Source organism: Panthera pardus, unplaced genomic scaffold (genome assembly GCF_024362965.1).
Source record: "Panthera pardus isolate Hobbes unplaced genomic scaffold, ASM2436296v1 HiC_scaffold_8, whole genome shotgun sequence".
NCBI classification, from domain to species: domain Eukaryota; kingdom Metazoa; phylum Chordata; class Mammalia; order Carnivora; family Felidae; genus Panthera; species Panthera pardus.
In genome coordinates, this window is record NW_026527013.1 from 119,177,820 (window position 1) to 119,190,150 (window position 12,331).

Here is a 12,331-nt window from a genome sequence, read left to right on the forward strand (position 1 = left end):
TAGGGAGGGTCTGAATTGACTGCTTTTTTTCCGTGTCTAAGATTTTTCTGTCCTTCATGTCTAGTAATTTTTTATTGCATATTAGACATCGTGATATCTGATTCATTCCTATGAAGACTACTGACTTGTGCTCTAGCAGGCAGTTCAATTTCAGGATGATTATGTTGAACTTATATAGGCCTAGATTTATATCTTCTCAGGGCCAATCTGTGCAAAGCCCAAAGTGTTTCCCTAAGAACTTCTAACTTCTCAGGACCCATTTCCAAACAAGATCTTGGAGAGACTTGGTTTTAGGTATTGTTAGAGTGGCTCTAAAGCAGGCCACACTCCAGGACAAAGTCCTTATTTCTAATATCTCAGTTAAAAGAGTAGGATGTTAACCAGTCATTTCCATGCTGACTGGGCTAGAATGCCCTGCCTACCGGCACCATCTCACCTCTGGTCTCACTGTTTCATTCTCACCCATGTAGTTGCTGCTCTTTGGTAAGATTCAGTCTTGCCCCAAATAACAGCATGTACAGCCCACTCTCAGCTATGGACTCAAGAAAGACCCTCATACAGACTTCTGTGGCCTCGTTCTCATCTCCCGTCCCCCTGTGCTACAGATTTCAGCAGCTTTAGTTGCCCCCAACACTGACGGACCTCTTTTCAGGACAGTGGGAATGTTATGCTGTGTTTATGTTCTAGCATACTCCACTGCATAAGGAAATTGTCCTCAGAATAAGCCAAACGACCAGAGAGCTTGCCTAATGTTTCCTCTCTCTCAGGGATCAGTCTTTACTACCTATTATCCAGAGCCTAAAAACCATGATCTCATAAACTTGTCCAGTTGTTTATGGCAGGAGAACTAGTGATAACCACCAGTGTATTTTTGTGCTGCATCCCATAGGAATGCTGAATAAAAGCACAGCATCCATTCTGATCATGTAGCCTTCTCAGTACACATGGGTAGCAGAGGCTCCTGGTTTCTTACAGAAGGGTCCCCAAAGTTCCTGGACATTTATTCACTCTCTTTCACTTATACACATATTCACATGCATTCATTCACTCATTCCATAAACATCAGGAATCTATTATATGCCAGACACTATTCTGTGGATTGGGGACACAGTTGTGGGAGACAGAAAATGTCCCTGCCCTCATGGAGCTTATTTCCTGGTGGGAGTGGTTCTGGTCTCACTCCAAAGCAGTGCTTCCCCTCTGCAGTTGTTCCTCTAATTACTGACTTGATGGGTGACTTAGCATGAGAATATAAAAAAAGTAATTAAAAAACCTATACTTATGTAACACTACATCCCAGGCAGAGATGCATGTGCTTCATATGCACGAATTAATACTCATAAGAAGAAAGTGTCATTAGAGAGGAGGAAACAGAGGCTGAGATTGTCAACCTGCTCACAAAGCTTATGAATAGTAGAGACAGGTCTCTATGTAGCCGGACTTGTCCCATTTTTTTAAATTTTATTTTTAAGTAATCTCTGCATCCAACATGGGGCTTGAACTTAAAACCCTGAGATCAAGAGTCATATGCTCTACCAACTGAGCCAGCCAGACGCCCCACTCTACCCATACTTTTAGCCACTGCATTGCTCTCTTTCAAAGATGGAAGAGAATTATACTGGAGACGGGGGAAATAAAGTGATGGTTTCTAAGTAAGAAAATAAAAATTTTATCTTATTTTTTTAATGTTTATTTTTGAGAGAGAGAGAGAAAGTAGGGGGGGGCAGAAAGAGGAGACAGAGAATCCCAAGTAGGCTCTGCACTGTCAGCTCAGAGCCTGATGCGGGGCTTGAACCCACGAACCATGAGATCATGACCTGAGCTGAAATCAAGAGTTGGATGCTTAACCAACTGAACCACCCATGCACCCCAAAGTTTTATTTTAATAGAAGCCAACTAGGTGTTTGGGAAGGCTAGGAGAAGGAAAGGGATCACTATTAAAAGAGGCACAAAAAATTTGATTGAGTTACCATAGAAGGGCACAATTTTATTTTCCTTTGTCCCAGTGGACCGTGAGGAAAGAGAAAACAGCATTCTGCATTTTGAATCAGAAAAAGAAAAGAAAGCTTTCCTGCATAAAAGCCTTCAGGGTTCCTTGGGGAAGTTGAGGATGTAAGCGAAAGTGATCTAACTGTAGCCACCTCCTGCTGGTATATGCAAAACTAGTCCCATCAGATGCTTCCAGAAAAAGTGCTCTGGGATCAGGTCCCTATGAACAATAGATCATCTCTCTTAGAGACTTAAAATGTATAGCAGCAAAGGAAGGAAAAGATTTGATAAATACAATGGTTTTCTTAGCTGCAGATTTAACTCAAAATTTACCAAACTTAATTGACCACAGAATTCTTTATGAGTAAATGAGGTGTGTGTGTGTGTGTGTGTGTGTGTGTGTGTGTGTGTGTGCGCGCGCGCGAGAGAGAGAGAGAGAGAGAGAGAGAGAGAGGCAGACAAAACGACACCTGAGAACTGCTGTTCTATGAAACCCATTTTAGAATTTGCTATTTAATAGCAAACACTAAGCTAAATAAAATTCCACTTTCAGAGGAGGTCAAACCTAACGATTGCTGTGCCCAGCCACGCAGGGAGCCTTACAAAGAGAATTTCAGTAGAGCTGTAGTTTAGGTGCAAGAAAATATCAAACTTTTATTAGGTAGTAAATGACAAGGATTGACTGCAAGAAGGTACCAATTTGCGCCTAGGCAGGATATCCCTTTACAGCATACGCCAAAGTGAACACGTATTTTTAAACTTTGGAAACTTCATCTTCAGAAGAACGTTTTGTAGAAAAGATATCGCAACTAACAGCCACGCCCATGAAGGTTACCGCGTCTGTAAGTTAGCTCCGTTACCCATTCGGGGGAGTCACCAGTTACTAATAAGCTATCTTGTCACCTCAAGGGGCTACCTGAACTACATCACAAGAACTGGAAGGAAATCCCCAGGGGCAGCCCAGTGCTCCTCATCAGCCTTTTGCGGAGACTCACCCTGCAGTTCACCCACCACTTGCCTACTGGGGACACGCTGAGTGTTAGATGGTTTCCCCTAAAGTCACGAGCTCCGCCCTTTCTCTCCTCTGGAGATGGGAACGTGTTCCTCCCCTGCACAGCTGAGGCCTGCTACGCTAGGATGTGCCTAGCACCCTCGCTCACTTTCCCAGTAGGGAGGTACCATTTAGGCCTCCCTGGTGGACCTCGCTCCTAGCAGGCTTGGCTCCCGCTGTCTCCTAAGGTTTGATTTTATTAGGCTGCGACCCTCTGGTTATCTACAGCATGGCAATTACTCTGATTTTTAGGTCTGTGTCCCCTCTTCCCGGCTGTCCAACCGTATTTGTCCAACCTTAGCTTTCCAAATTCCCTCTGATCTTCCAACAAATCAGCCGGTACAGTGATGAGGAACCCAGATTCTGGAGTCTGGCAGTGTAGGTTTGAACACAATACTCCCCTGCATACCACCTGGGGACCTACGACAAGCCACTTAACTTCTGTGTCACCGCTTCTGCACCTGCACAGTGGAGATCATCACAGTACCTACTTCACGTGGTTATTGAGAAGACTCAAATAATGTAAAAAACGCTTAGCATCGAGTTCCAAGCATAAGAAGAGTTACATTCGTTCCTTCTAGTACTATATCTGCATTATTCTCTGATTCAAAATCTGTAGCTTTTCTTATTGCCCTTTGTACTTTCCAGGCATTTGCATGTTATACAGACTAAGTAATTAAATTTCCCATGCATGGACTTCTCGTTGATCCTCACACGACAAAATTAACGGAGCTTCGTGTCCTTAAAGCTCATATCTGGCTCCCCCCGCCCCCAAACTGTTCCCATAACCCTACTAATTCATTCAGTCTCTCTCATTCTTATTAAGCCATTTACATTTTACAGTTTGCTCAGGTGTTATAACAGACCCGCTTTTCAAGGAATTCAAGATTTGTTCGACCCGTTATGTTCAAGAGTAAAGATATTTGAAATAGGTGTAGTTACCTACAATTTAAAAAATCCTAAGTTCTTTTTTAATGTTTATTTATTTTTGAGACAGAGACAGAGCATGGGTGGGGGAGGAGCAGAGAGAGAGAGGGAGACAAAGAATCCGAAGCAGGCTCCAGGCTCTGAGCTGTCAGCACAGAGCGTGACGCAGGGCTCGAACCCGCGAACCGTGAGATCATGACCTGAGCTGAAGTCGGACGCCTAACTGACTGAGCCACCCAGGCGCCCCGAAAAAAAAAATTTTTTAATAAAATAAGTATAAATAAAGGCTCCAGTTTCCACTCGGCTCTTTTCTTTTTATAATCCAAAAAGCTAGCTCCATTTTTAAGGACCCCAAACTCCGTAGATTTCAGTCTTTAGCAATGTTCTTGCCAAAGAAAGTTTCATCTCAATTTTGAGATGTTCAAACGTACATTAGAGTTGTATAAACAGGTATATGAGCAGAGAGATTTTTTTGTCTTCGCTGCTCAGCAAAATTAGACTTTATTTTCCCCCGAGGTTTGAGGGAAAAAAAAAAAATCTTTATTTGTTCAACTTTATTTTTTTTTTTCAATAGTGCTCTTTTCTGCTGTTTTCAGGATATTGCCGTCAAGCTTTCTTTCCAATTACCTAACCCTTGTTGCTCTCTTCTTGACTCTTGTACTGGCTTCATGTGAATTTCAAGGTTTCCCTTCTATGTCTAAGGGCCCTAAGGCGCCTTTTAGCATATCTTTCCCTGGGGCCAGACTTGGCTTCCTCCTTGCAGCTATTCATTCATTGCTCAGCCCTCTCATTTACTAGGTGTTTATCTATCACCTACAAATACCCAGAGTGTCTATCAGGTGTTAAGTACCATGTTACAAATGTGGCACTGTGCACAAAGGGATCTCGAGGGAGAAAGGTTGTTAGTAACCTGGGCAACCGTCCATGCACAGTCCTTCTCTTAACCTAGAGATCACCAGCAAACCTATCAATCCCCTTGTATGTCTACTCTGTGTCCTCTAGGGCAGGATATGGTGAATTTGGAGTTAAGAATCTCACGTTCACATCATTGTTTTTCCTATGCCAAGACTTTGGGATTCAGGCTTATCCTACTGTCCAGTTTATGCTAAACTATCATACTTGACTCAAATTCTCTGGTGGTTTTTGGGTGTGGCCCTTGTCCCTATTGCCTTTTTTTTGTAGTCCTAGGTCACACCTGGCAGAGTATTTCTTTGGTGAGTATGATGCCTCTGTAATGAGTACATCGCTGCAGCCTACATGTCTGACAACATGATGAATGACTGAATACAAAAAATTCATACATTCCAGGGGCGCCTGGGTGGCTCAGTTTGTTAAGCGTCTGACTTTGGCTCAGGTCATGATCTCATGGTTCGTGAGTTCGAGCCCCATGTCGGGCTCTGCGCTGACAGCTTGGAGCCTGGAGCACAATGCTTCAGATTCTGTGTCTCCCCCCACCCCCCACCCCCGCCCTCTGCTCCTTCCCCACCCACGCTCTCTCGCTCTCAAAAATTAATAAACATTTAAAAAAAACCTTTTTTTAAATCTCACACATTCTTATTGGATTAAAGTTTGGTATTTATACCTGTATAAATGTAGGTAACTTATTTCACCTAAAACAGTAGGCACACTAATCCTATTCAATGTCACAGTCCATAAGCCTATAGATCCTACTGTCCAATACTAGTAGGCTACTTAACCTATGTTACGTACACATAACTCTAAAGTACAATTAAAGCCTTTAAGACCCATGTTAATCCTGGGAAACCAGTTTTCTGAGAAATTCAGACAAGCATATACACCTGTATTTGTATCTGGTGTGATTTTGAAGGTATTCCACTTAAAACATTTCAAAAATTATGGCCACTAAGAAACTGTAGAGACTTTATCTCACTTCCAGGCAAGGCTGATAAGCGAGAAATCCAAAGGCAATATGCAAATAGATGTTTATGTTAATGAACCCTTTTAAAAACCTGCTTCGCAAAAGAAAGTGGAACTGAGTACACGCAACTCTAACTCAAAGCTCTCTGAAGATTTAAGTAAGTTTTCCCCCCAAAATGCGTCGAAGTGAAACAACACAGATCATTCATTCCCCATTTTCTACTCCAGACCCTGAACCTCGGCTCTGGAACCTAGAGACTGAAACCACTCTTCGCCTCATATATTTAAAAAAAAAAAAAAAAAAAAAAAAAAAAAAAAAAGGGGGCAGTTGACAGAAATGCATGCACTGAATTACGAGCAGAGTATCTCATTCTCATTAAAAACCAGTTTTGCTTTTATGTTGCCTTTTTCTCTTTGGGGATGTGTGTTTTCTTAACATGAGTCGATTTTAGGTTGTCTCCAGAAATCGCGGTCTCCTTAATCACTTACGTTGGCTGAAAACACCAGGTCCTCCGTCAGACTCGTATCAAGTTCTAAGTGTTCTCTAAAGTCATGCTCACACGGTCAGTTTCAGGAAAAACTCCTGTTACTCCACACAGATGGGGGTCGCTTGTTGAGAACGTTTTTACTACAAAGGAACTGCTACTAAATAACTTTCTGATATTAAATTATTTCAGTTTGTTACCTGCAGATATATTCTGATATTCCAACAATGTTCTGAATTCATAAAGTACCCCTTCACCGGAGGGTTTAAAAGGTTCACTCAAACATAAATCCATTAATCTCCCAAACTGCCCTATGAAGTCAAAAGAGCATAGTCTAAGTCTGCATACAAAATACTTCCAGAATGAGCTTATAAATCAGTCACGTTTTCAGGCATATGCACAGAGAACTACAATCCTACATCTTTGCAACAGAGAAGCAAGAAAATGCTGTATAGAGGTTGATGTGAAATAATCTCCAGTAAATATGTTAAGACTGGGAGAAAGCAATTTTTTCTACCGCTAAAAAGATGCATTTAAAAAATAAACATGTGGGAGATACGAGGTTGCTATAAATTCTGAAAATGGCTTACCTATTAATGTAACTGAGGGCAACATAGGTTGGCTGCTGTAATTCTTGTTTTTCTAAAACACGTGGATCTGTATCTGTAACAAAAACACATTTATGATTTTTCAGCTTTTGCATCAGAATATACGAGGGTACCTAACGTAAAGTAATCGAGGTTCAACAGAGAGAAAGATTTAACATACCTCATTTTAAAGAAAACCCAGACAGCAACGCACAATCATTTGTTCTTTCATTCATAAATAACAAGATATTACATTACTTTTCAAGGGAATTCCAAACATCAACAGTGATAAAATGTCCATCTGTCACACAAACTCTTGCACAATCCCCCTCATAAATATTGGTTTTCACTGCTTACAGTTACAATGTTGGCATGGTTTGGGGAGCGTAATCGGCCTAAGAAAGAAAGTCTCTGTTAATTATGCTCACTTGAATGCTGGAACAAATTAGTTGCCATTGGAAAGCTCCATCAATTTGAAAATCTACTGAGTATTGTTCTTGTTCACTGAAGACTTTTCTGGGTTTGGATTCACATTCTGGAGGGTAGCTCTTGTCCTTTTTAATTATATAATGAGTTTATTATAAGCTTTTCTAGACTCTCAATCAGGAATGCTCATGCTGGCTCAGAATCCACAAATACCACATTCATCAGAGGGGCTTTTCCCCCCCGAAGAGAGAATTCAACACCATAGCAACCTTCTTTAATGGTGCTTCTCCAACATGGCACGCACAAAAAGTGCACTTTTCACAACCAGAAGCGTATTCTCCAGCTTCTCACGTCGAACAAAGACTGCGCTCAACACAGGCAAAGGCGACGTTTGTATGGGGGGACTATAAAAGGGGGAAAACTGAACACGGCTTATTTTCCACGAGAAAAAGGTCCAGGCATTTCACACAGATTTCTTTTTCATTATAACCTCATTTAAAGCCATCTCGTTATTAGAACTCGTCCAGCTGCACTTGGGCAATAACACCTTCTTTGATGTAATGACAGATGTTGTTTCAAGCACCTTTGTACAGGAAGTGTTTATTGCACGTGGTAGATGTAAGATACACGCACTAACCCCAAAGCACATTAACAGGTGACGGGGGTGGGTGTGCGGGGGTGGGTGTGCAGACGTGGTGGCAGAGAGCACGGGTGGCAAAAATGATAGCATAACAATCCACTTCCAACGCTTTTTGACTCCCAGGTTCGCACGGGGAAGTGGTGGCAATTTTATTCTTGGCGCCAAAGTGAAGAATCGCATGTTCACTTCATTGTTTTTCCTACGCCAAGAATTTTAGACACATACTACTCTGAACTCCCGCTTCCTGGGTCTTTGCCACTGCAGGTCCTCGAAGCCCAATTCTGAAACAAGAGACAAAGCTTCTCTGAATGGCTCCATCAAGTCGGGTCTCCGGGTTTTGGCAGCACGAGTGAGAACAGATCAGTAACTCGGCATTTCCTCTCCCTCCCACAATGGTTACATATGCAACTGAGGCTGGCTGCAGATCACTGCGCCCGCAGATACGACCCACGGATCTCTAAATACCGGCAACCACTCTTCAAGGGAAGCTTAGTGTTCAAATACAACCTCTCCTCACACTCATCCAAGTTGGCTGTGACCCCCAAAGCATAGCTGTGTTTCTGAGAAATGCTCTGGGCACCTCACCTGTGTTCACTAGAGAGGAACAGTAGAACAATGCTCACCAGGGTGTTTTATCCCCCAGAACAGTCCATTGGAATGCTGGGCAGGCTATGTGTGCAAATGGTGAGTGACAGACCAATCCTGCAAGGTCTCTGCAGGTGCTTAAGGAGGTTAAGAAGCAAGAGATTGGAAACAAAAACCACGAAAATCAAGAGGAAGATAAGAAAGAACAAGGCAATGATTGCAAATGTCTGGGTGGAAAATCTCCCAAACGCTCGCAAAAACGGTTTGACCTCACGTGGAGCGCCTGATGACAGAGGTGCTGAGATTTTGAGACGCGGGCCAGAACTTGATTCACTAAAACCCATTCCTTCAGAGTCATCTGGTGCCGGATTTCATAAGGTGTATCGTTTTGAAAGAGAAGAGTGCCATTCTAAAATATGTGTTTTGTTGTTTTTTTTAAATTAATGTTTGTTTATTTTTGAGAGAGAGCGCGAGCGCGCACACACACACAAGCAGGGGAGGGGCAGAGAGAGAGGGAGACACAGAATCTGAAGCAGGCCCCAAGCTGTCAGCACAGAGCCCGACGCGGGGCTCGAACCCAGAAACCATGAGATCATGACCTGAGCTGAAGTCAGACGCTCACCGACTGAGGCACCCAGGCGCCCTAAAATGTGTGTTGAAAGGGGAAAAGAGGAGGCCAATGAACATTTTTGTATCTTCCACTGTTCCCTTCATTCTTGTTATCGGACATTTGGTCTGTTTTCTCACAAACCATCCTCCAGAGCTTTCCTTTGTTTCCAAGTTATAAAAGTTCTAAACTGTTTTAAACATGGCTCCTCTCTAAGCCACCTTGGCTTTCACTTTTCTTCTACTAGTGTGTGACCAAGCATATACACAAACATACAGTTATATCCTTCTTTTCCTTGTCACGTGCTGATGCCTCTTTGGAGAAGGCGAAGAAACACCTTATATAAAATCCTTCGGTTCCCTGATGCTCAAATGAATGGTGTTGGCCACTGACAACACAAATTTCACCTTATAATCTTTCACAGAGAATCAAGAATGTTTGCATGCCAGGTGCAAAGCAAGGTTTTGAAATACCGTTTTCTTACGGTGTTTCACTACCTTCCACAACCTATGCTAGGCTTAATGCTCACATACCCTCAAATTACCTAGTGGTGAAATGGACTTCCAGAAGCTTCCGAACGCCACTGTCTCCATGACAAAAAGACCATCTGGAAGCACCTCAGGCAGGATTCCCTTTTTCTCGGATGCAGACTCTGGTTAACTGACAAGAAAGCAGACCTTCCAGACAGACATCTACCAGGCTTCACCACATCTTTTTCAGATTAGATGTTTCCTTGGGCAAGCTTTGGAACATTCATTAAAGCTTCGCATTCTTAAAAATGAAATGAGGCGCTTGGTGCCCAGAAATCAGGAAGAGGCCTACACGAGTGCTACTGGAGGAACAGGATCAGCTGCTGGTCGCAAATCAACCTCGGCTCCGTCCCTCGCTTCCTGGCTGGCTGGTGCGCCGTGATCGTGACTCACCGTTTTATGGATTTAATTACGCCGTTGAGCCCTTCACATTCAGTAAAAGTAGAATAGCTGCCTTTATTATTTCTCTCTCCCTGGCAGAAACGTAACCGCCTGCTGCTGGAAACTCTCTACAGGAAAGGATTAGAGCAAAAAGAGACGAGGATTGTCACACGGGATGACAACGCGCTCCTGGGGGACACGGACCGTCCATTGTCAGAAGGGGCTGGAGAGAGCAATGCTATCCACTGGATAGGACTGAAGGCAATAAAAAGAACTTCCCTATTCCATGTGCCACGCCATGGAGAACTTTTTTGCACATAAGCTGCTGCAGGAAGAAATGGGATATGAATGGCAATGGCTGTAGCCCACAGTCGCCCAGATAGTTCGCTGGCTTGTTTGTTTATGGCGCCAATAAAAACCTGAAACTGGAACATCGGCTACCACGGCCCAGAGATATAATCCACCTCGGTAAACAGGCTGTGGGATCGAGGCACTTGATTTTTTCTTTCCTTTTTTTTCCCCCCCACAGCCGCAGGATGGTCCACAAGCCAGCAACTGGCAGGAAGGCAAGCGTTTTCTATAATGTGGCTGTCTACGGCCACAGACGACAACACTCTACCACTTTTCTGGCGCTAAGCAGTGACAAGAAGAGAAACCCAAATGTTTTCAGCAGGGCAGCGGGGGAGCCAAGAAAAAGCACGGAGGGATTCTGCTTTTCTGCCTCATACCACCCCCTGATGCCCACTGACTGATGGCTAAGAGAAATCGAACGTAAAGGTTTATAGATACCCAAGTGATAAAAACCTATCCGCCTCCTTCAGCTTCATGAAACGTGGCATCTTCTAAAATAGACGGCAATGTGCCTCTTCCAGGGTTCCTACCTCGGGCTAGTAGTTTGAACACTCAGGGGTACGGGAAGGACTACGCACAAAGTGGAAGATTTCTGTAGCTCGTTAGGGTCATAGGGACTCCTGGCTTTATAGATTCAATTCAATGGCCAAAGGGCTCAAGGTCACGGCACTAGCTCCCACTACGTCTCAAGTGGCGAGGAAAATGGCGAGGCAGATGGCAGAAATAAGGAAAAGGACAGCATTCAGACCCTTCTCAATAGAAAGCGGAATTAGAACACGATGAAGGAGGGGCGCCTGGGTGGCTCAGTCGGTTAAGCGGCCGACTTCGCCTCAGGTCATGATCTCGCAGTCCGTGAGTTCGAGCCCCGCGTCGGGCTCTGTGCTGACAGCTCAGAGCCTGGAGCCTGTTTCAGATTCTGTGTCTCCCCCTCTCTCTGACCCTCCCCTGTTCATGCTCTGTCTCTCCCTGTCTCAAAAATAAATAAAACATTAAAAAAAAATTTAAAAAAAACACGACGAAGGAAAGGCCGTGGTGGCCAATCAGTACGGCTCATGCTCATCGGGCCCCGCTGTCTCTGGAGTGGAGGACCAGTGGCAACCGAGTGGATTTGTGGCCTATGTGGGGACTTTTATAGCACTATCTTCAAGCCAAAATAAAGCCATCAAGGTTGTTTGTTGGGTTAACAGAGGCTTAATTAATAAGCTCACGGGCCTTGGCTATGCCTTAGCTAGCATACTCTGTTAGGATTTTTATAGGCCTGAATTACTTACAAATTCGAGAAAGTGAGGAACCAGCGGTCCTACCTCTCCCCAAGACTGACGAGGCCTCGATCAGCAATGAGCTGTTTCCAGGCTGAGAGGGGCACCAGTGAGCCGAAGAGGCAGTATCATGCCCCCCTGAGAGGGCCCCCTTCACATTTGGCATTCTCCCCAAACCAGGATCTTGTCCAAGAGTCTATAGTAAGAGTGGGAGGCTGAGAGGACGTGGGTGTGGAAGCAGTGAGGGACTAGCAGCGCTTAAGACCCTGGAGACGCATAGACCCACGCAGTCAGACGCAGGATTCAGAAGATCCGGGCTGGATCCACCACTTTTCTTTGGGCTCCCTCAGTCATAATTAATGGGCGTAGCCTGTGCTCCCTCTTCCCCTAACAGCTGAACTCCTAAAAGACCACAGAGTGTTAGTTTATTCAGTGTGGCCTTCCCCAACACCCCTGGCTGCATTCGCCACATCCCTTCTGTGCCCCACTCCCTCGCCAGGACCCACAGAGGCGTCATCCGGGTCCGTCCTGCCCCCCTTCCACACTTCTCAGAGGTGAAAACCTGTCTCCTCTTCTCTTCTCTCTCCAGCGCTCAGCTCCGTGGCTGGCAAGTCTGAGAACGCACAATTATTGGA

General features: G+C 44.3%; 1 protein-coding gene across 2 annotated transcripts in view; it reads right to left on the reverse strand.

Moving 5' to 3' along the window:
* Positions 1–12,331, reverse strand: part of JAZF1 (JAZF zinc finger 1) — a 343,459-nt gene that overhangs the window by 142,721 nt on the left and 188,407 nt on the right. For both annotated transcript variants that reach the window (XM_053897459.1, XM_019443681.2), the window contains exon 2: positions 6,921–6,993. In XM_053897459.1, the coding sequence (XP_053753434.1) occupies positions 6,921–6,993 (73 nt within the window). The remainder of the gene's footprint in view (positions 1–6,920; positions 6,994–12,331) is intronic.